We start from the raw sequence: 23,896 nt of genomic DNA on the forward strand, positions 1-23,896 counted from the left end.
TATATATATATATATATATATATATATATATATATATATATACCTATAGCAATTTATATATAACATATATGTATAGTATTTTAACTATGATTTTTCCAATGTTTAATCTTTCTGCTATATGAATGTAATTAATATTGCATAAATGATGAATTATAGATATTATTATTATAAAATATATCATTTGATAAAATATATATTTCGTATATACGTGAATATATATGTATAACAAATTTTTGTATATTATCTCTCTTTTTACTAAATCTATACACAAAATTATATACTAATTTTATGTAATATTATGTAAAGGACAACGAATCAAATAATATTTAAATATTTTATGATATAATATTGTTAATTCATGTAAATGTAAAATTAATATTAAGCATAATAATCGTTACTTAATGTGTTATTGTAAAATAAATCTCTGTAAAAAAAAAAAAAGAAAAAGAAAGGAAGAATAATACTGACATATTAAAAATTAAATAAAATTTAAATGAGAAGAGTGTCAAAAAAATATGACTTTTCTATATTGTAAACTTACTAACGATGGTTTCGTTCATATATAAAAAAAAGAAAAAAAAATAACGATGTAATTAATCTTCAGTGTATGCATATAAATATTTAATAATTTAATAATTTTTAATAATATTTTTCTCGTTAATTATTAGATAACTTATGTTGTTGTAATTTCATCGATAATCTCTTCGCCATTTGTGCTATCTGTTAGAGACAGAAGAAGATGCGTTTAAAGAAAATATCAAATATAAAATTGTAAAAAATATATTTAAAAAAAAAAAAAAAAAAAGAATTATAATTACCTGCGAGTCAACGTCAATAATAGCCATAATGTCGTTCAGGGACGATAATATTTCCGAAGCTTCTGTAACTTTTCCAATGGCATCGAGAATCACGGCATAATTAATTAATATTAATGGATCTTGAGGTGACAATGAGTGAGCCTTGTCCAAGGCTTTTACCGAACCTTCCAAATCATCGAGTCGCTTAAGAGCCACTATTAAGAATAAACAATTGAATTTATCAATAATATTTAATATTTATTTATATATGTTTTATATATATATATATATATATATATATATATATATATATACACATACAAATCCTAATTTTTTTTCCTAACATCCATTTTAATATGAATAAAAGTAAAAAAAAAAAAAAATAAATAAAATAAAAATAGAAACATAAAACTTATAGCATCGTCAATTTTATGATATTAATTTCAAATCTTCAAATACCAATCGCAATGCACTCACATCCAAGTAAAAGATAGGCCATTGGATTTTTTTTTGATTCGGCATTAACAGCAGCACATAAATAAATAGCAGCTGATGCTGGTTGTCCAGTTGTAAGAAAGGCTATACCCAAATTGTAAACTGGTAAGAATGCCAATGGATTGAGATAATGGGCCCTTTTTAAGCAACTTATTGCCTGAAATTAAATCAAAATTCGATAATTTATTATTTATATTTTTATTTATTACTTTTCATTTTTTTTCTTTCTCTCTCACTCTCTCTCTCTCTCTCTCTCTCTCCCATCCATGATTTTCGTTTTACAATAATTTTCTATAAATAAATATTTAATTGTATTACTTACGGCAACAAACTTTTGTTTCCCATAAAAACACATGCCAACATTATTCCAAAGAGCTGATGATTCGGGTATTAATTGGGCCGCTATTTTATATTTAGATAATGCCACGTCGTATTCGTTATGTTTCTGAAATAAGAAAGGTATGTGTATATATATATATATATATATATATATATATATATATATATACATATATATATAAGAAAAAAGAAAAAAAGAAAAAAAAATTGAATGCACCATTATCGAACGAGACTCAATACCGTCCTTCAAATGTCTATCATGGAATTGTTCTCCATCAATTTTATTCAATCTAATGGAATATGGTTTTTGATATTTTAATTGGTATGTGTCTACGTATATCTATGCATGTTGGCGTTAGATTTCTCTACCTATTAAATTACCATTATATCATTATAATGATCTTCCGTAGAATATAATTTCATATAATAATGTTCCTTACTGATATATATATAAGCCGATTATTATGAGAAATAATATTAGAAAAGTTGTCTAATTATAAGTTATATAATTTATCGTTTCGAGATATTTTAAGATTTCAATTTGAATTATTATTTAAATGTTATTATACTATAATGACAAATTGGAAAGATAAATATATAATTAAAAATAATTCTTTTATGTAAATTAACAAAAAAAAAAAAATGTTTAACATTAGCGTTGTTGCGATATCTCAAATAACTTAAATCACATTCATATAATATTCTTTGATAAATCGATAAGTCTATAGTATTTAACTGACCAAACACCGATGAATAGTTATCTGTTAATCCGTTTTAACTTGACTCACTTGCATTATATAAGCAATTGGTAAAAGAGCTTTAGAACAATTTGACGCATAAGCTAAAGTAGTCCCGAATTGTTGAAATGCTCTTTGTATATCCCCGATTCTTAGGTATAACAAACCTAATTCTGTGGAAACAGTTACGCTTTCTGGATTTCCACTAAATTCAATGAATAATTTAATGTTAGATAATGCTAGATTGAAATGCCAATGAAAATATTTTCATTGTTGAAAAATGTTTTCATTCTTGATTGAAACATACGTTAATGCAGCGATATAAATATTTTTAGCTTCTATTATCTGATCTTCCATCATGTGTACTCTTGCAAGAGCGAGATACGGTAATTCATTTTTCGTTAACTCGATCGATCTTTTAAATTGCTTTTTCGCTTCTTGTAATTGATTTAATTTGGTGTAACACTCTCCTAAAAAGAAATAAAAAGAAATTCGATTAATTAACGTTTCTTTCATTCACATGATAGAAATAATAAGAACAATAGGAAACAATTGTATCAAACGTATTGTATCGAAGTGTATTGTATCAAAAAAAAAAAGAACAAAAAAAAAAAAGAAAAAAATAATAATAATAATAATAAACGATCAAAAAATTAAGAAATTATTCAATTATTAATTACCAAGACTATAATATATATCCCAATCAGGTAGAACTGTTATCTTTTCTGCTTCTAAATATGCTTCGATCGAACGTTTATGACTACCCATTATCAATCTGAAAGAAATAGTGAAGATAATAAAATTTATGAATCACATAATTAGATAACAATAAGAAACAAAAATATATGAGAAAGATGTAAGCGCGATGGTATAAGAGAAAAAAAAAAAGAAGAAAAAAAGAAAAAGAAAAGCAATACTACTTAAAATACGATAGATTATAAAAAATAAATATAAAAAAAAAAAAAAAAAGTATAAAAATAAATTACTCACAAAGATTTAGCTATTTGTTTAACATTATTAACGTTGGATGAATTCACTTTGTAAGCCGCTTGAAAACTATCTAAGGAATCTTGAACTTTACCTTCCTTTCTCAAGATAAGACCCTACGAAATTAAAAATCCATATAATACCAAAATAATGTAATAAGCGTAATAACAAAATGTTATAATATTAATTAAAAAAAAAAAAAGAAAAAATCAAGCAATTAAAATCATTGGAAAATATTAGGAAAAAATTCTAAATACCGTAGAAGCTTACCTTTAAATAATTTGCATATTCATTGTGACCATTTGATTTAGCTAATTCTTCCTCAATAAGAATTTTACATATCCTATATTCACGCCTCGTATAATAACGATGTAATAACCAATTACGAATTTCTATTGATGGTATGTCGACGACTAAATGTGATTAAAAATAACAATTAAATCCTCATATTAACGTACATATCATTAACATCTTCCATCAATATATAATAATTTAATTATTTTGTATAATTGAGCCGGTAATTATGAAAGTATTTTTTAAAAATTAGAAAAAAAGAAAAAGAAAAGAAAAAATAAAAAAAAAGAAAAATAAAAAGAGAAAAAAGGAATTTGTTTATCGCTTAATTGACATGGCAATTATCTAAGTTATAATAATAAATAATTGATTATAATAATAAATAAGTGATAAATTAATTTTTTATTTCTTTTTTATTTTTTACTTGCAATTAAGCGAAGATCACTCTTATAATCATCGACTCAATTGACCCAATTACATTTACATATTGCTAATTAATTATTATACGATGACAATAGAGAAAATGTAATAACGCAGAAAGATTCGAAAAACTAATCTGTTATTTGAATGTTTGAATTTTTATAGAGTTATCTCCTTAGTAACAAAGATATAGTACCTTTCTTCGTTCTATCATCTCTTAATCGTTGTGAAACTGTTGGTTGTTGAATGCGACCGTTGCTCAGTGCATTGTTTGCCATTATCACTATACTACTACGTTTATTTAAAGCTCCTTTACCGATGACGCATATAACTAGTAGATAATTAACATTCACAATGTTCGTACACCATTCTCATAATCGAAGTATTTGTTGTGGTGGCCGTCACTCCGGTAACCAGAACTTCAAAGTATCTATACAAGAATTATGGATCGAGAAGATACGTTTGTTAGATACAGGAAAAATCGGGTAATATATCTAATACAGTTTTATTAAAAAATTGAAACTTTTCTGTTTTTTTTTTTTTTTTTTTTTTTTTTTTTTTTTAAGAAGTCAATACAACTTTTATTATACTCCACTTTTTTCGTGATTATTTATGTCGTGCGTTCTATAAACAATTGCATATACCGTAATGTAAACAAATTATTAATATTTTTGTATTCAATATATTTTATTCTATACATTTTTATTTTTCTATGATATAGTGTGTGTATGTAATATACATATTTATATATATACATATTTATATATATATATATATATATATATATGTATATATATATATGTATATATATAATATGTAATATTTTATTTTTGTATTTTAATTTATATTCCGCAAACAGCGCCAACGAGGCGATAAATGAAACTACGGAACGTCATCTGAAAATTAATATGGCCACAAACGGTTGTCATTACGTGATAACGAGATATAAATGTTGAAATAACAGTGAAAGTACGAAGAAATCGCGAAAGATATTGTGAATATAAGATTGTTATTATAATAGGAGAGAAAAAAAAAATTTGTTAATTAGTATACTACAAAATATGCATTCCAACTTATTATTTCAAAATGTAGAAATAGAATGTATTCTAATACGATAGAGATTAATCGTAAAGTCTTTTAAAAAATAAATGTTATCAGCTTATGGTAAGTTCTTTATTAATTAGTCATTTATTTGATTATCATATAGAGAGTAATATTATATATAACAGGTTTTTATTTTTATAGGTTATTCTGAAACGGTATACTTTCGCGATGTATATATACACAGTTATTCCACCTGTTACCTACATACACAATACTATTTAACGTTATGTCAGTTTCATTCTTATTATATAGCAAACATTCAAATAAGATAATAGACGTTAAACGTATGCCGCGTTTTTTTTACATTACATAAATGCACAATTGAACACATTAAACCTTGAAATACTTCCTTGTTTACTTTCATATATGCATTCTTCCATTTGTTTTATTGGACTTTATTATACTCTGCATATGTCACATTTGTACGCTTGACTAATAACATTGTGTTATTAAATTAGATAGATATGTTTCTTACGCAAATAGAAGATATATAAATGACATATATACTTCTTTTATAATTTTTTATTTGATATTTGATGATAATATATATCATATCTTATAATTTCTATTTTAATATTTTAATTATCAAATTCTAGCGGCTGAAACAAACATGACCCCCTAAATGTAAAATAGTATAAACTATTTTCAAGATGAGTTGTTCTGTGGAATTAAGACAACGCAGACAACAGGGGATGACGGAGGATCCTCATAGACTTGCAGCAATGATGAATAAATCTCAAAGACTTGTTTTAGGACTTTTGGTTTTATTATTGGTTGATATCATTTGGGTTTCAAGCTCTGAATTGACGAAAGTAAGATTTTTATTTAATAACTATAATATAATTTATTTATAGTTTCAAATATTTTATACAGATTTATTTGACTTTTTTTTCTTCAATAATTGTATTTTATACGTTCAAATTTATATTTCAGTATATTTATAGAGAAGCAGCTTTTGAAAAGCCATTTTTTAGTACATATATAAAAACATCCATGTTTACTCTTTATTTACTTGGTTTATGCTTTTGGCCCCCATGGCGGGATCAATGTAATAGGCCAGCGACTTATATGGTATGCGTATAAATATAAAATATTTTTTTTTGTAGGAACTATTATTGATTGGAGTGTTTACTTAAACATTAATTTTTCTTTTTCTACATTCAGTTCATAGACCCGAATGTCGAAGATGATAATTTCTACACAGAAGCTAATACAAGTTTGGTAAGAATAATTTGGTATTTTGATAAATTTAATATTACTTTCAATGTATTACAATGTAATTACATTAAAATTAATAATATTTTAGAGTGATCCAACATTTGTGCCGATAAAGACACCAGATCATTGTGAACGTTCTTCTGGTACAGAAAGCGACGATTCTTCCATTCGATCTGTAAGATTTAGCAAATTAGCAGAAGTCAGACACATGTCAGAAAGCGATGCTACAGAAGCTTTACTAGCTAGACTAAGTTATCAAGCAAGCATCAGAGCTGGGGAGCATGCTCGACGTCAAGCTAATAAATTTTCTGTTCAGAAAGTAGCTAAAATTGCACTTATGTTTTGTTTATTTGTAAGTAGTCTTATAATAATATTACAAATAATATGAATTATAATTAATTATTCATTATATGAATTTACGTTTTAGTGGTTCTTAGCAAATTACACTTATCAAATAGCATTATCTGAAACAGAAGCTAGTGTTGTCACAATACTATCTTCTACATCGAGTTTATTCACTCTATTCCTTGCTGCCTTTTTTCCAAGTAATGGAGGAGATAAGTTTACATTATCAAAACTAGTTGCTGTATCTGTTAGCATATTTGGATTAGTGAGTTTTTTCAAATTTTTTCTAAATAAAAAGTATATTCATGATTTAAAAAAAATTCCTTTAAAATGATAATAATATAATATGAAAGAAATATTTCTCTTCGTTACATTATTTTCATTTCTTCTTTTTTCTTTTTTTTTTTATTTTTTTTTTTTTATTTTTTTTCTTTTTTTTTTTATTTTAGGTATTAGTCGGTCTTTCAGATTTAACAATAGAAAGTAGTAGAATACCAACAGGTATAATATTGGCTCTAGTCAGCGCATTTTTTTATGCAGCATATATTGTATTTTTAAAAAGAAAAGTCGACCACGAAGATAAAATGAATATACCAATGTTTTTTGGATTTGTGGGACTTTTCAATTTAACGCTTTTGTGGCCGCTATTTTTTATTCTTCATTATGGCCACTGGGAAGAATTTGAATGGCCTGATACTCATCAGTGGACATTTTTGATCATCAATGGATTAATTGGCACTGTATTAAGTGAAGTTCTTTGGCTATGGTAAAATTAAAAATATATACCAATATATTTTTTTATTTCCTAACTATATTCATTGGTTTTTATATTACCAGGGGTTGTTTTCTGACATCATCATTAATAGCAACATTGGCTATTAGTTTAACAATGCCAATGTCAATGATAGCTGATGTTCTATTAAAAAAGGTCGAGTATCCTTGCATTTTTTACTTAGGAACCATTCCAATGCTGTTAGCATTTTTGACTGTATCTATACTATCCCATTATGATAACTGGGATCCTGTTATGGATTTAATAAAGAGACTGTATCTCTGGATTTGTCGAAAGAACAGATCTACAAGGTACCCATAGCTATATAATTTCTATAAATAAAATAACAAATATAATAATTATATATTCTTATAAGAAAAATATTATATAAATTAGTAAATTATACTGGTATTTTACAGGATACCAGATCTTGAAGCAGAACAGACAGAATCACTCATAGGAATAAATAATGGTGAGCACGAAGCTTGATTCGACAATAAAAGCAGTCGCATAATGCAAATGTTTTCTGTAAATCTCTACAAAGGTAATCTATATTTTGTTTATGTCTAAAGCCATTTTATAAACGATATATGCTAAGTTCAAACATTCTTTATATATGTATATATCAGTATTCTATGAAGCAATTGTTAAACATAAAATATCTTGAGAAATTTATGTTTATCATGAAAAAATGATAATAGAAGAAAAAAAACGGCTTTAACACCAATGATAGAATGAAGATATTATATAACTGGTCAAAGTAATTATAACATAAGCATTTTATCTCTTTAGCTCGCAAAAAAATATTACAATACTGCCAGACAATAATAATAATTTATTTGAAATGAAGCTTACATGTTCTTTTTTTAAAATATTGTATATCTGTGAACTACCTCTGTGTAAGAAAGTATTGGCATGAATCAACAATTTCATGTAGTATATATATATATATATATCATATATATATGTATATATATGAATTATGTTCCATCTTATCTATAATTTGATTTAGAAACAGCTTTGTATTAAGAGAATCAATAAGAGAGTATATGTTATCTAATATTTCAACTGTTTCATAATGATTCAAAAATTCTATTTGGAGAAATACATTTTCTCTAAGGATTTGTTATATTTCATAAAGAGATAAAAGATTTTACAATATTGTTTGATTAAATAATATTTGAATTCATTCAGAAGATTATAATGATATATAATATGTAACATAAGAACAACATAATTCAAATTATGTAAATATACTCAAAATATCATTTGATGTGCAATACTTCAATTTGTTAAACTTTATAGATGTTACAAGATACATGACTAAGTATTTTATAACGTGTTCTATTGTTGTCGTAATTTATCTTATTTTGCTATAATCTTATTTAATATTTTAAAAATCAAACAAATTTTTGTTAGAATTCTAAAAAAAAAAAAAGAAAAAAAAATAATCTATGCATTATGTACTTATATTAATTTCATATTGATTGTGAGAATTAAATATTTCTTTGACACTTTATGATTACTGTCTATATGAAAATAAACAATAAAAATAATTTTCTGGACCAATTAAAAATTACAATAACAAATTTAACACAGAGAGTGGAAAACGTAATCAGTATATTACAATACATTAATTTTTTTTATATTTAATAAAAGTATTAATTAGCTTTGTATCATATTTGTTATATCTAGTCAAAATGTTTCTATTGTCACACATTCCTTTATCAGAAAGTAACTTTAATACAATTGAAATGTTATTTAAAACAATTTATATATAGAGACTTATTTTGTTATATGATTAATATCATTGGCAAGAAATGTAATATTAAGAATTTTTCCTAACCTAAGAAGTAATGCGCACAACAATTTCAATGCTATGTTGCTGGGAAAAAAAAAAAAAAAAAAAAAAATAGAAAAGAAAAGAAAAGAAACTATTGTAAAGTTTTTTAGGAATTTATTAAATATTTATTACTTTTCTAAATTTTAACTCTAGTTATACCATTCCATATGAAATATTAACATATAAATAGTACGAATGTTAAAAATATCTTGTCTAAATGTTGAGGATTATTATTACATGATTCAAAATGGCAGTAATATTGTGATATAATATCAGTGCGCAAAAATATAATTTAATGAAATGTAAAATAAAATATCCGGATGACATATTAGATTATAGATAAGCGTTCCTGTATCTATTATAATTGTAAATTAAATGTAAATATGAAACAATAGGTTTAAAATTAAAATTATATACATATTATATAAAATATACGAAATTTCATTACAAGCAATTCTATTTTCATTTTGCTACACAACAATATTATTTATTTTGTATATATATAGATATATATGTTTTTTTTTTTAACTATCATCATAATTAAAAAATAATCTTTAAAATTAATTTTTCAAAATTATAAATCAGTAAACAAGTTTCGTATTGTACCGGTAACTGTAAACTGGCGCTAGTGTTTCGTTTATATTAAATTTTATCGCTAGGGAGAGTGCGAATAATAAGTATTGTTGATTGCAAATTACAAAATGAAAAAATCGACAAGAAGTAATTTAAAAATTCTCTCATTATCTTTTATGAATTAATCTTCTTTATAAATTTTGATGACTTGAGTTCAATACAATTTAGTCACAATTTGTAAAAAATTATCATTTCTCATCGATCACGTGCCATTGCAAGTACTTCATTTTAAAAAAAAAACCATGTCCATCAGTTTTTATATTTTTTGTCACTACGTATATCATAATAATAAAGTAAAACTAATAATGATGAAAAAGTACAAGCATCTACTTAAATAAAACAGGAAAACTCGGAATATATTTCTTTGCATATTTGAGGAATAAAATCACTTATATTTGAAATATTATATCTCACGATTAATTGTTATTGTTTGTACTAAGAATTTATCAATTGTCATAAATGCAATTTGTTTAAACTGTTATGTAAAAAATTGAAAAATATGATAATTTGGATAAATTTTGTTCAAATTGATCTAATTAATTTTATACATTTATTAATACTTCGTTTTATGGACTTATTACAAAAGTTATTTCAAATAAAGTGTAAACAATATGATTTATATCTTATTAGGATATAAAAGTTAATAAGGTTTATGCAAATATAGTATAATAAAAAAAAGCAGGTATAGGAACAGAAAGATACAAAACAAAAATGCACAAAAAATGTCTCTTTTACACAAGCATGAATAATTTTTTTTTCATAGAAAATATATCTTTATATTGTATTAATTCGCACTATAAAATGCATTTATCCATTAAACTACATCTTCATATGATAAAATGAAAATGTCCATACTAAAATTTATTACATAGTCTTTGCACTTCTCTAAATTCTGTCAAAATTCATTAGAATGTTTTTTTACTCTTTTATACCGTATTAACAATATATATATATATACATATATTTACATACATACATATATATATATATATACTCTACCTTATCCTGAGAAATTCCAAATGTTAGTATTTGATAGTTAGTATTGAAAGTATATTTTTTTTTAATTTTATACTGTAGTAAAACGATATGATCAAAATTTCTTGAGAAGACTAGATCAATATGAATTCAAATTCCTTAAAAAAAAAAAAGAAAAAAAAAAAAAAAAAAAAAAAAAAAAAAAAGAAAAAAAAGAAAAAAAAAATAATAAAAAATAAAATAAAATAATTTGCTATATATGTTTGAACTTAAAAGCTTTTGCCAATATTAAACAAAGCAATAAAAGTACTTTACCATAATATACATATATTTCACAGGATTACTTTAAACATTACTACTTAACAAAAATATGAACTTCCTTTAAATATCACACTTTGAAAATGTAAGAATACATATTATTATACATTGACTTTTAAAACTGTACAAAAAATGAAACTAAAAATTCAATTATTAAAATGTATAAGGAAGCTCTACAATATGTTATAATGCCAATATACTCTATGTCGTAATTAAAATAAAAAAAAAATTGAAATAAGCGACGAAATAAACGTGCATATTATTTTATCTTTACGTATTTATGCGACATATTAAGTACTTGGCCGTTTTCACTCTTATTTTCTATATATTCTAAAACGAAAATATTTTATTATCAATATAGACATATATTTCTTAGTAGGAAAGATCTATACGTATGTTTTAGAACCGATCATTTCTTTTTTTCCTCTTTTTTTTTCTTCCTTTTTTTTCTTTTTCTACGATTCTCATATCGATATTTTAAATAGCTTATTTAGATGGTAAATTATCTTATTGTACAACACCATAGATACTTTTAATCACTATTAAGGAACAATCGCGGCTCAACACACATTAGGCAGGCAATCAGCCAAGATAAATAGAGATTTAAAGGATAATAACCAATGTTAAGTTCCAAATGCAGTAAATTAATGCGATTTGTCGAATTAAATCCGTATCGTTTCAAATTCGTAACTCCTTGTTTTATAAAAACCAAGATATACCAATATATATATATATAAATATATATATATATATATATATATATATATATATATATATATTCGATAAAAATTCACATTCTTGCGATTAAATAGTTTTCAAGGATCTTGTCGCGGCACCACAACCCACCCATTATTACCAGAAACGGCAGGACTTATCGTTGGTATACAATTATTTACAGGATTGTTACTTGTCCTCTTGTTTTTCATTATCTCTAATTGCCGTTTTAAATTTCGATATAGCTTCACCAGAGATTCCTGAAAATTTTCATAGAATCTATATAATTTTTTTTTATTCTTTTTTTTTTTTTCTTTACAATTTTTTTTATACCATTACCTTTTCATCCTCTAACTTTCGTAACTCTTGCTGTTGCCGTAGATTATCTATGCTTAGATTTTTTAACATCTCATTCTTATGCTGTCCCAATAGAGCTATTTCCGTTTGTACTTTTAAATATTCCTGCGCTAATTGTTTATGCTCTTCGAAGATTTCACGGGAACGTTCGCACGTATGGTCCGGTGTAAGAGGTCTTAAATCCGCATCTAATAGACGGTACACATTATCCAAGTCCTCGCTGGTAGTGCTGGTACCTGCCACATTACAGTATTCCAAATAGCTAAGTATATATACATATGTGATACATAATCAATTTATTTCGATAAAATACACAATGATAAAAAAAGAAAAAGTTCGATTACGATAAATACGAAGTTTGGTGGATAATATTTCGGGGAATTTAGGAAATACATACATAGGAAATAAAATTTAAAAAAACAAAAAAAAAAAAAAACAGAAAAAAAAAGAAGAAAAAAAAGGAAAAAAAAATATGCAAAATACTCGATAGAGCGATGTACGTAAGATCGTGGTTTACAAAAAAGAGAGAGAAAGAGAGAATTACATTCTCTTTATAATCATGGATTATTATATATTTTTGCTTCTTCCTTAAATTCTGTGTTTAAGAAATATATTAAAATTATATATATATATATATATATACACTTCTTTTCGGTGTATCTTATATACTTTCATAATATTAATAATTGATACTCTCCAAAGAGAAACCTCAAGAAAATCTCGTTTTTATAATGGGATACTAACGCAGTAATACCCAGCAACGCTTCAAAGTGTCGGTTCCTACGATATTCGGATAATCGTCGCACATATTGTTCATCCGTTAAAGATTATCGTTCCGACTTGTCCAACGAGTTTCTCCTTTTCCCTTTACATTCGAACGAGATAATCTCTGATATAATTCAATCCAATTAAGATCTTTCCAAGGAATAGATCATTGAAAAAAAAAAGCACGTCACAAAGATCATGTTCGAGGTAGAACGTCGTATCGTTGAACGATGCTTCGTTCGAGCAATGTACATCGCACAAAAAGGGATTTCGTGAAAAATTTCAAATCAAGCGTCCGCCGTGTATCCTTTAATAAAAAAAAAAAAAAATCGTTCTTCTTAACGACTCGTTTTAAAAAAAAAAAAAAAAAGAAGAAAAAGGGGGAGAGAGAGAGAGAGAGAGAGAGAGAAAAGAACGAAGAAAGAAGAAAAAAAGAAAGAAAGAAAGAAAGGAAGAAAGAAAGAGAAGAAGAAAAAAAAAGAAAAGGGGGAAAAACAAGAAAGAAAAGAAAAGAAAAGAAAAAAGAAAAATAGGACGTTAATATCGTGATAAAAGGAATTTAATTTTGTGGATTATATTCTTGATAACAACAACGATGTGGCTCGTGTTTCGCGCTGGATAATTCGTGGACGTTAAGGTGCTCCTCCGCAGGGAGTCGGCTCTCTACTAAACAAACGAAGTTCTATATCGGGGATGCTGACTCAACCACACCTGCTTCTAAATACTCCCCTACCATACTTCTCCCTGAGAAGGGGAACACCACACCACACATCGCTACATATACGCGAGAGCCAAGAACAAAACGTGTTCACCGCCTTGATTCATCCTCGAGAATCTTAGAACCGCTCTCTCTCTCTCTCTCTCTCTCTCTCTCTCTCTCTCTCTCTCTCTCTCTCTCTCTCTCTCTCTCTCTGTCTCTCTTTTTCTCTCTTCGTCTTGTCATCGTTCTCTTCGTTGTCGTCTTTGCCTTAGCCATCGTCACAACGTGCCAGTCAAGTGCGAGTCCGCGCAACCTACCGATTAGCCCGTTGGTTTAAATTTAGTGTACACCGCATCACTCTCTTTCTCTTTCTCTTTTTCTCTCTCTCTCTTTCTCTCTCAAGTCTTTGTGGGCCCTTTGCCAGGGTACACCCATATATATTCTATTAATTTTCTAGATTCCGAGTATACGATCACTATATGATATCTTGTATTTTTCAACGGCATCATTCTCTATTTCTTTTTGTTTTTCTTTCTTATTTTTTTGTTCTTCTTTTCTTTCTTTCTATCACATCTCATCTCGTAATACTCCCGACATTATCGGAGATTTTCTTCTTCTTCATAATTCTGACTTTTTTCTTTTTTCTTTTTTTTTTTTTCTTTTTTCTTTTTTTCTTTTTTTTCCCCCTTTGTAATTAAAGTAAAATCCTCGGAAAGATTCTACTTCGATCTCGAAATTATTCGATCCAGATATTTACCAGAAGATAATAGTAACTCAATGTGTGTATCTGAATAAAATCATTATTATTCATGATCACTTTTAAACGTTGTTTGAATTCAAGATATTCTCTTTTACGTATTCACCACATCACACTGTGATTGCATTTTGTGAATGTTCTTCATTGCAAATGCTCAAATGCTCAAAAATATCCTCGATCATTTCTGCTACCAGGTTTTATCGATGGATTGATGCGGATTTTATGATACCGGAAATGAATCGAAAGGAAATTTTACGATTGACGTCTAACAAAAATAAACACAAAATCCATCTTAAATGATATTCGTATCGATCGTAAATCCTCGTATCACACACGGACATGGGTAATTATATTATTGATTCATTATTATATCTATTTTTAAGGAAATTAAAGAAGGAATTGAAATTTGTTAAGAACTTATTGGTAAAGGATTAATGAATATATAGTTATCGTTAAATCTGTTAATTGAACATGGCTAGAATACTTACCACGAATTGTTTTCTTTGTCTTTTGTACCATTTTATCTAAACCAGCCATATTACGAATCTCCCATGACGAATCTGAAAAATTACTAAGTTCCCATGCATCCTAAAATATAACAAAACGACTATTAATATATATTCGTTATGAGAATTACTTTTTCTTTGTCCTTTTTTTTCTTTTTTTTTTTCTTTTTTTTTTTTTTTTTTAAGCATCAGGGTACCAACCGTATCACAGTTAACGTGTAACGGGGTCATACTGGATTCACTTTGTGGTAAAATAAATTGTCTATCGCCTCGTTGTATTATTGGTGTCGTGTATAGAGCGTCTTTCACGTTACGATTTGTATTATCGATGGATGATATACTTTGGGATATTATAGGATTACATTGCGGTATTGATCTCTTTATTTGCGATGAGGAATGCGTTAATGCATTGTTAGGGGACTGTTGAGAAGTTACTGGATACGAATTAAGTTCATCATCCGTTCCATCATCCGGTTGTTTGACAGATGATGTAACATTTGGACATATTGTTCCATTCATAACTGATCCATTTATCCGAGTATCTAAGGTCGTTACCATATCTAAAATATCATCTTTCGTATCTTCATTACCATCGATATCGTCTGCTTCGCTACCTGCTCAATTTTATATATATATATATATATATTTATATAATTCTAATGTTACAAAATTGTTAATAATACAATGTGAATACAATTATTTAATAATATAACATACCCAAGGAATATTCAACAGGGTCTAAATTATTGTTGAAAAATTCAAATAGAATCGTCATAATTCTCACCACTTCATCCATCGAAGGTCTGTCTTCTGGACATTTCTGCCAACATCTGACATTAACACGTTTCAAAAATTATGATAGCGCAGAAATGGAATACAGACATTTTCAAACATTATATGATACTTTACTATAATTATCTCACCTGGTCATTAATTCTTCAATGGGTCTTGGACAACCTTCTATCAATGGTGGTCTTTGCCCTATGTGCACAGCCCACATTATTCTATACGCTGATGCACCAATTTCATCGAAAGGTTTTTTACGTGAAAGAACTTCCCATAAAATGACGCCCCAACTAAATACATCACATTTTTCGGTATATCTTGAACCTTCGAATACTTCCGGTGCCATCCATGCTGCTGAACCTTTATTGTTAGTCATATAAGTATTCAAATCACAGGCTGTACCAAAATCACAAATTTTAAGCGTTTGTCCACCCATGACTAGCAATAGATTTGGTGGCTTTAAATCCCTATTAATTATAAATATACATTAGTTTCTTCTACATTAACTTAATCAAAAGGATTTCATCTAATTTACCTATGAATTAATGGTTTAGGCTTCATATTATGAAGATATGCTACACCACGTGCACATTGAAGAGCCCAGCTCATTGCATGACTAGCAGTATAGCGCGGTTGTGGATTACAATGAAGAACTATAATGTATATACAAAGAGATATAATTTTTACATATACATAAAAAGAAAAAAAAAATAGGAAAAAAGAAATAATTATAATATAGAGTACCATTGTATAATGATCCACCTTCTGCATATTCCATTACCAAACATACTGGATTTTTAGTACACGCACCATATAATTTGACAATATTAGGATGAAAGACTCTTGACAATTGCCTTACTTCTACCGTGAAAGCTTTTCTTTCACCCTCTGAATTTATATGTTTTACAGCAACATATTGACCTCGCCACTTTCCTTTCCATACAACTCCAAAGGATCCCTTACCAACTACCTGTCGTTAAAACCATAAAACGAATCAAGCTATCATTATAATATAATAATAAATTTCACTTTCACAGTTTTATACATATATGTAAATATGTATAAAATTATATAAATTTATTATATACATATATATATATATATATATATATATATATATATATATATAATAAATTACTTATTCGTGGATAGCAATATACTTAGCGAAAAGTGTACGGTTCAAAAAATTAATATTTGAGGTTATTTTTGATTGTAAATATATTCTGCTTCGTAGAAACGATATATTATAAATAAAGCAAAATTTTCATTAACTAATATTCCAAAATGTTGCAAATCTCCCGATGAACTCGTCAACAGGAAATCTATAAAAAACATAAACGAACGCAATATGATTGAATAGAAAACTACCTGCTCTCTTTCAATTTCAGTGTAATCAATTTCTTCAATGAACTGTTGCTGATGGCCGGTTATTTCTCTGTTCGCCATCGCACACAGTCCACATTACATTGTTATGATGGCACATTTAACCGATCAAGAAAACTAATGCACAAATGTTTACTTAAACTGGCCTCAGACTGCCTTGCCATTTGCCATTTTCAATATCAGACCTTGTACCATGGAATACTAGACAAAATGAACAGAAACTAAAATATATGCACCACGATTGTGGCGCTATCGAGTAGTCAAAATGATAACTATTTATGAATATGAGTTCAAAAATGAATTATTATTAAAGAAAAATATTCCATAAATTCTATCAGTTATATATCTATATTGAATGATTTAAAAATCATATAATTCTATTAATACGATACTAATTATTGATTTCTATTCATTAATTTATCGATTCTTAATAAATTTACTTCATAAGGAATATCTACATTTACACATACATTGTGTTATTATACATACATTGTATACAGATCCATGCAGAAATGTATGCGACGAACATAACCTCTACATTAATTATTTATGTTAAGCGTCGATCAAAAATTTCTTTGGCTCACGGTCAATTATAATTTGTTATTATTACTTTTCTTTTAATTTGAAAACGTGCGAAATTGAAATTATACTGTAAAAATATATTTTGAGGTATTTCTTTGTAATTTAAAACTATGAATTTGTGTTTATTATTAACAAAATAAAATTGTTATTGTATATAAAATTCATTAACATTATAGGTATATAAATATTGGGTTTAATATAACAAAAAAGTGTGATGCTTGTTCTTCGTGGAATTCAAAATACAAATTCCTTTATTTTACTGGGTGGCCTTCTTCTATGTCTTGTGTTAACAATTCAAATCAAACAAATTTATATCAATAATCAAAAATACAATCGTTATTTAGGATACGAACAATATGTATGATTTTTCCTTTTACTTTTCCTTAAACTTTTTAATAATTATAATCATTCGGCTTTTACCTGACGGCTATTTATATTTTTACTAGATCAATGAAATATCCAAAGAATTGAAGATGGTTGAAAAGACTGCCAATAAATCGTCGATATATGTACATCATTTAAATGAGATACTTTTTAAACATCGTGAAAAAGATATGAAAAATGCTTCATTGTCACGAATAGCAAAATTAATACGAGGAGAAACAAGCTGAAATAAATCAACGAGATGTAAAAAGATATTTTTTAAATATTTTTGTATATTTGTAAATATGTATATAGATTAAATATAAAATGTAGAAATAAACTTTCTATTTACCACCAGATCATATTATTTAGGACGTAACAAAATTAATGAGTAAAAAAAAAAAGATCATATCTTCTAATCTATATTATATAAGGGCATACACTGTGGATTATTTATATGATCACCGGTATTTTGTAAGACTCCATGTGGAACACATAACCATGGATCATTAGTAACATTCTGCCAATTGAACAATTGTTTTTGTAAATCAATCACTATGCCCTAAAAAAATATTTTCTGAATTAAAACTTTTGTTTAATAATATAAATAAATATTTGAATTTATTTTACCTTCATCGATGGCTTCGAAAATATATTGTTCCTTTCTTCAGGATCATATTTTAAATTATATAATTCCCATTCTGGTCTTTGATAATACGACTTTAATGTTTTATACCATGGAAGAGGTTGTTTGTTATATGTTCTGTTTAAAAGATCCTTATATAAAAAGAAAAAAAAAGAAAAAAGTAAATTACATTAATTGAATAATGAAAATTATTATATTTTCAATAGTCTGTAACAAATCTATAACTTATTTAAAGAGATTACCTGAAAAGTTGGAGATATATATAAATCTTGATCGATTGGAAAGGGCATTTTATAATTTAAATTATGTATCAATTTATAGCGTTTAGTTCTAATCACGCGCATAGGATAATACATAGTAACTTCATGATGAGTTTGACTAGCAAAAATTGATCTCTCCTCCTGTGACTCTGCAGATTTATAAATATATTTATAATAAAACTTATACGTTATGTAATATATTATTTACCTTTAACAAGGAGTGGAAGAAGAGATCTGCCTGTAAGGTTTGGTAGAAAAACTTCATTTTTATTCAATGCTTCATTTGTATAAGATATATTATACCAATCTAACAAAGTAGGTACTACATCCAGTAAAGATGTCATAGCATATGTTACTTGATTTCTTCGTTCTTTATGGATTGGTGATGAAATCATCATAGGTTCTGCCATACCTTATTATCAATTAAAAAATTAATTTTATTAATTTTATTAATTTTTTAATTGACATGTTATCTGCATTTATATCGTGCTATTTACTGAACATACCAGAATCATATAGATTAGTACGACCGTTAGGAAATGGAATCCCATTATCAGATGTATAAAGTATTAAAGTATTATCTTTGAAACCTGCATCTTTAAGCTCATTTAAAATCAAGCCTACGCCTATAAAAATATTAAAAAAAAATACTGCTATAAGAGATTTTATAAAGAAAAATAAATTCTACATTACACTTAAATTTATCTAATTGATTTATATATATTTTTATAATAAAAATTTCTCGTTCATTACCTTGATCTAAACGAGAAATTGTTGTGTATTGTGCAGCAATATCTCTCCTAGCAGCTTCAGTATCTTGTACAAAATATGGTACTTTTACCTGATCCCACTGATAATATATTGGATGCCAATCAGGAATTGTACCCATTCCAATATCTCCATTACCAAATTTTTCACAGAAATTGCCATATTGTGGATGTGTATGACCACATCGATGTGGGTCATGAAAAGCAATATATAAGAAAAATGGTCTGTAAAGTATTAGTTTATTATTTAGTACCATAATACTCTCTTTATAGTAATTCATTTCAAGTCAAAAACATACTGCGTTTTATTCTGTGAAAGAAACTCTCTAACTAAAAGTTTAATTTTTGTGATATTACGTCCCACTTGTAATATATCATTATTCTCTTCTGTATATGAGAAATCAAATGGATATACATTTCCTGGACCTACATGTTTTTTACCAATTATACCTAAAGAAAAAATTATTTAGAAATTGTATTAAAATATTCTAATTTCTTTTACTTTTGTCATTTATATACCTGTTCTAATATTATTTTTTTGTAATATTTTTGGCAAACTTTCAATATTATTAAATGAATTAAAATGATGGACCCCATGGTGCAGTCCATACATTCCATTTTCATGACTTGGTAAACCAGTTAATAATGCAGCACGACTAAAAAAAGATATAATATTTTATTGAATGAAAAAGAGGAATATTTTTTTATAATATATAATAAAAATGTTACCTAGGTGAACAGCTGCTAACTGAAGTATATGCATTATTAAATAGCAAACTTTCTTTTGCTAAGGAATCTAAATTGGGTGATTGACAAATTTTATTTAAGTACGATCTCATTTCAAACCCAGCATCATCAGCTGAAAAGAAAAAAAAAAAAAAAATAAATAAATAAATAAAAAAACGTAAAAATACATGTATTAAAAAAAATATATATATATTTATTTTATATTCATTTCAAATTAAATTAATTTTTAAATAAAATAATGAAACAACTAAATAATATAGAATAATGAATATCTCATATTTTATTATAAAAGCATATGGTGAAAATGCTCATGTATAATAACAGAAGTATGCGTATTATTTTATAATATTTGAAGAAATAAAATATATACATATATATATATATATATATACATAAATAAAAAAAATAGTTCTTATGCACAGCAAGATATTCTTTTGAAAAGTTGTTGAAAAATTCGATTGTTTTAATTTGAAATTAAGTTTACATAGAAAATAAAGGAAAAAAGAAAAAGAAAAATGTAAATAACTGTAATTAGAAGAATATATTTGTTTACCCAAAAGTAGAAGCACATTTTTCTGTTCTGCCGTAGGATTAGCATCTGCATGATAATATTTTAATATATTAATAAATAAAATCGAAAATAATGTATCAATGAAAATTCTGCCTGACATCTTTCAGAAAGAACTTTCAGAAACTGGAGTCAGTCGACCATGTTATTTAAAAATACCAATCAGAAAGTTCGCAATAATACAGGTATTTTCTGATTGGCTATTACGATATGACGCAGTAGATATAAAAATGGTTACTAGGCGCGCGCAAAAAATATCTCATATTCATTTGGATATTATCTACTATCGTCTGCTATGGTTATCTGCTAATACTTGTTGGAATCACATTACATGATTTGACAAAATTGCTTGCGTACAATTGTCGGTGATTATCAAATCGTGATATTAAAGTGTGACGAAAGCAATATATCGTACCGTATTAAAGGGAAAGAAATATATTTTAAAATATTTTGTAATATCAATCATGGCAAAGCGGATTGTAATATTCGGAGCTACGGGAAATACCGGTCTTTGTGTTTTAAATCATGCTGTGGAAAAGGGTAATTTGTATAATTAAAAATATCATTGATTTATTAAAGAGGTTATTGTTATATTGCTAAGTGAAATTTCGAATACATTTCTACTTGTTATCATGCATGATAAAGCATAATTTCATTGTTTTTCAATATTCTTGCGTAACGTAAATTTAAATTGTTGAATTCATTTATATCATAATATGTTCCCGTTTGATCAATTTATTCAATAATCAAATAAGATTTTTTATGAATTCGCTAGATTTAAGATTTATTTGAATAATAAATATATATCCATAATATAAATAATATTACAAAAAAAAAATCTTTCAACTATTATTATAATTATTTATACTGTTTACAATGTAAATATATATTTGATTATAATCCATTGATTCTATGTTTTTATTATTTTAAAGAATGAAAATTTACAAGAATATATTTACCTGTTCTAATAATATCCTTAGCAACAAGTTAAAATCAATAGTTCAATTATTACTATTATTATTATTACATTTGTATGTGTAAAAAGTCAAAATTGTTAATATGAATCTTAATTATTGTGATAGTCAATATTTATTAATTTTAATCGAATCAAAATAAATATATAATATTTGCCCTTATGGCATGATAAGATTAATTTTTTGTTTATGTCATTTGCCCTCTTAATATTTATAGTTTGCTTTTGTGTCATTTATCCATCCCAACATATTATTCATCTCAACTTTATTGTTGTCACTATTGTCATGTTATATTAGCATACTATGGAATATTAAAGATCATATTTTTACAACCACTTGTTAATAATTCTTTACTTTATATAATAAATTTGATTATGACAATTTAATACATGGTAGTAGAGAAATGAATTATCTTAGGTATGGATGTAAGAGTTTTTGTGAGAGATAATACCAAGATACCAGAAAACATTAGAAACAAAGTGGATGTAATTGTTGGAGATGTTACCAACGATAAAGATGTTTCGAAAGCTGTAGCTGGTAGAGATGCTGTTGTTGTTGCACTTGGCACTAGAAACGATCTTAGTAAGAATCATATTATTATTATTAAATTTACAGTAAATATAAGATTTACTTATTCATATAAATATAAAAATCCTTTAAATATAATATAAATATTATTTTTAATTACCATAAGAACCAACTACTGTACTATCGGAAGGTATGAAAAATATAATAGAGGCTATGAGGAAGCACAATATTGAATTGGTTTCTGTTTGTTTATCAGGTAAAAATATCATTTCAAGGTTATCACAAACATGCGGAAATCCTATTTGTAAAATTAAAAAAAAATTTTTTTTCTTTTTTTTTTTTCCTTTTTTTTTTTATAGCATTTTTATTCTATAAGCCTGATGCCGTACCAGCTATATTCAAAGATCTGAATGCTGATCATCAGCGTATGTTTGATCTTCTGAAAGAAAGTGGATTAAAATGGATTGCCATATTACCACCACATATTTCTAGTATAGAAACATTTTTTTTATCCATTTGTTTTATCTTTTAAAATTCGATCAAACCAATTATTATTATATAATTATTGCAATTATTTTGCAGGTACAGAAAATTTAGAATATATTATAAAACATGATGAATCCCCAGGTCGTGCCATTTCAAAATACGCCTTGGGTGCATTTCTTATTGATTGTCTTGAACAATCTAATCATTATCAAAAAGTATGTGGTATTGCAACTGGCTCATAATCATGAATTATGGTTTCAAAAAAAATTATATGACCATTATTAGTATTGTAATCTATTTGTACATTACTCACACAAGTTAGTCTTTTAAAGAAATAATGAGATGCACAATAAAATCAATTGATAAAATTATTATAAGATTAAAATAAATATATATTATGTTGTAAAATATAATTATGGTAAACAAATTATCAGAATAAAATTTCAATCTACCATAATGCCTATTTGAAGGTCATAAAAGTAATAGTTAATATATATATATATATATATATACAAAGCAGAAAAAATTATTTATGTACAAATTTTCTGTTAGCTTCTAAATATTTAAATGTAAAAATTGATGCACTAATATCCTATACATATTGATTCAAATAAAAGTAAATTCAAAAGTGTGATCAAAATCAATAAAATACACATGCAGGAAATATATGTAACATTTGATACTTGAAAACATACAATCAATCAATCATCTCATATATTATTCATAATTC

General features: G+C 26.1%; 6 protein-coding genes and 1 long non-coding RNA gene across 16 annotated transcripts; 3 read left to right on the forward strand and 4 right to left on the reverse strand.

Moving 5' to 3' along the window:
- Positions 1-317: 317 nt before the first annotated feature.
- LOC124947248 (Bardet-Biedl syndrome 4 protein) lies at positions 318-4,600 on the reverse strand. Of its 2 annotated transcripts, XM_047489275.1 has the most exons (10): positions 4,266-4,551; positions 3,626-3,768; positions 3,359-3,471; positions 3,049-3,143; positions 2,676-2,838; positions 2,420-2,573; positions 1,615-1,737; positions 1,275-1,449; positions 819-1,012; positions 325-720 (listed from the first exon to the last, which is right to left on the reverse strand). In XM_047489275.1, the coding sequence occupies exons 1-10, from the start codon at positions 4,345-4,347 to the stop codon at positions 658-660; spliced, it is 1,305 nt and encodes a 434-aa protein (XP_047345231.1). In that variant the 5' UTR covers positions 4,348-4,551; the 3' UTR covers positions 325-657. The 2 variants fall into 2 exon arrangements, with proteins under 2 accessions (XP_047345139.1, XP_047345231.1); XM_047489183.1 differs by having other exon boundaries at positions 318-1,012; positions 4,266-4,600.
- Positions 4,404-8,500, forward strand: LOC124947066 (solute carrier family 35 member F5). Of its 5 annotated transcripts, XR_007100349.1 has the most exons (10): positions 4,957-5,233; positions 5,770-5,985; positions 6,107-6,244; positions 6,338-6,394; positions 6,480-6,743; positions 6,819-7,001; positions 7,186-7,502; positions 7,574-7,819; positions 7,928-8,052; positions 8,138-8,500. XR_007100349.1 is itself a non-coding variant. In XM_047488830.1 (9 exons), exons 2-9 carry the CDS (start codon positions 5,824-5,826, stop codon positions 7,995-7,997), a joined length of 1,437 nt encoding a protein of 478 aa, XP_047344786.1. In that variant the 5' UTR covers positions 4,404-4,554; positions 5,770-5,823; the 3' UTR covers positions 7,998-8,500. The 5 variants fall into 5 exon arrangements, 4 of the variants coding, with proteins under 4 accessions (XP_047344786.1, XP_047344704.1, XP_047344873.1 ...); XM_047488830.1 differs by lacking the exon at positions 4,957-5,233 and adding an exon at positions 4,404-4,554 and having other exon boundaries at positions 7,928-8,500; XM_047488748.1 differs by having other exon boundaries at positions 4,958-5,233; positions 7,928-8,500.
- Positions 8,501-11,266: 2,766 nt separating this feature from the next.
- LOC124947627 (mitogen-activated protein kinase kinase kinase 7-like) lies at positions 11,267-14,917 on the reverse strand. Its single transcript, XM_047490089.1, has 4 exons — positions 13,705-14,917; positions 13,093-13,420; positions 12,331-12,584; positions 11,267-12,251 (listed from the first exon to the last, which is right to left on the reverse strand). The coding sequence occupies exons 2-4, from the start codon at positions 13,163-13,165 to the stop codon at positions 12,093-12,095; spliced, it is 486 nt and encodes a 161-aa protein (XP_047346045.1). The 5' UTR covers positions 13,166-13,420; positions 13,705-14,917; the 3' UTR covers positions 11,267-12,092.
- Positions 14,918-15,303: 386 nt separating this feature from the next.
- LOC124953970 (mitogen-activated protein kinase kinase kinase 7-like) lies at positions 15,304-16,848 on the reverse strand. The gene is made up of 7 exons (XM_047506139.1): positions 16,833-16,848; positions 16,607-16,750; positions 16,398-16,515; positions 16,000-16,329; positions 15,794-15,906; positions 15,418-15,690; positions 15,304-15,317 (listed from the first exon to the last, which is right to left on the reverse strand). The coding sequence occupies exons 1-7, from the start codon at positions 16,846-16,848 to the stop codon at positions 15,304-15,306; spliced, it is 1,008 nt and encodes a 335-aa protein (XP_047362095.1).
- Positions 16,849-17,071: 223 nt separating this feature from the next.
- Positions 17,072-18,798, forward strand: LOC124947686. The gene is made up of 3 exons (XR_007100470.1): positions 17,072-17,914; positions 18,004-18,185; positions 18,274-18,798. It is a non-coding gene; the product is annotated as an uncharacterized LOC124947686 (long non-coding RNA).
- On the reverse strand, positions 18,024-23,825 carry LOC124946925 (N-sulphoglucosamine sulphohydrolase). Of its 4 annotated transcripts, none has more exons than XR_007100252.1 (11): positions 21,164-21,937; positions 20,593-20,722; positions 20,383-20,519; positions 20,163-20,313; positions 19,850-20,088; positions 19,603-19,722; positions 19,305-19,508; positions 19,079-19,245; positions 18,821-18,967; positions 18,543-18,752; positions 18,024-18,434 (listed from the first exon to the last, which is right to left on the reverse strand). XR_007100252.1 is itself a non-coding variant. In XM_047488544.1 (11 exons), exons 3-11 carry the CDS (start codon positions 20,700-20,702, stop codon positions 18,606-18,608), a joined length of 1,422 nt encoding a protein of 473 aa, XP_047344500.1. In that variant the 5' UTR covers positions 20,703-20,722; positions 21,164-21,208; positions 22,138-23,825; the 3' UTR covers positions 18,464-18,605. The 4 variants fall into 4 exon arrangements, 3 of the variants coding, with proteins under 3 accessions (XP_047344500.1, XP_047344368.1, XP_047344576.1); XM_047488544.1 differs by lacking the exon at positions 18,024-18,434 and adding an exon at positions 22,138-23,825 and having other exon boundaries at positions 18,464-18,752; positions 21,164-21,208; XM_047488412.1 differs by lacking the exon at positions 18,024-18,434 and having other exon boundaries at positions 18,464-18,752; positions 21,164-21,936.
- Positions 21,423-23,538, forward strand: LOC124947535 (flavin reductase (NADPH)). Of its 2 annotated transcripts, none has more exons than XM_047489957.1 (5): positions 21,423-21,718; positions 22,549-22,734; positions 22,847-22,936; positions 23,040-23,171; positions 23,263-23,538. In XM_047489957.1, the coding sequence occupies exons 2-5, from the start codon at positions 22,572-22,574 to the stop codon at positions 23,406-23,408; spliced, it is 531 nt and encodes a 176-aa protein (XP_047345913.1). In that variant the 5' UTR covers positions 21,423-21,718; positions 22,549-22,571; the 3' UTR covers positions 23,409-23,538. The 2 variants fall into 2 exon arrangements, with proteins under 2 accessions (XP_047345913.1, XP_047345821.1); XM_047489865.1 differs by having other exon boundaries at positions 21,425-21,718; positions 22,570-22,734.
- Positions 23,826-23,896: the final 71 nt, after the last annotated feature.

Source organism: Vespa velutina, chromosome 1 (assembly GCF_912470025.1).
Source record: "Vespa velutina chromosome 1, iVesVel2.1, whole genome shotgun sequence".
Lineage (NCBI taxonomy): Eukaryota > Metazoa > Arthropoda > Insecta > Hymenoptera > Vespidae > Vespa > Vespa velutina.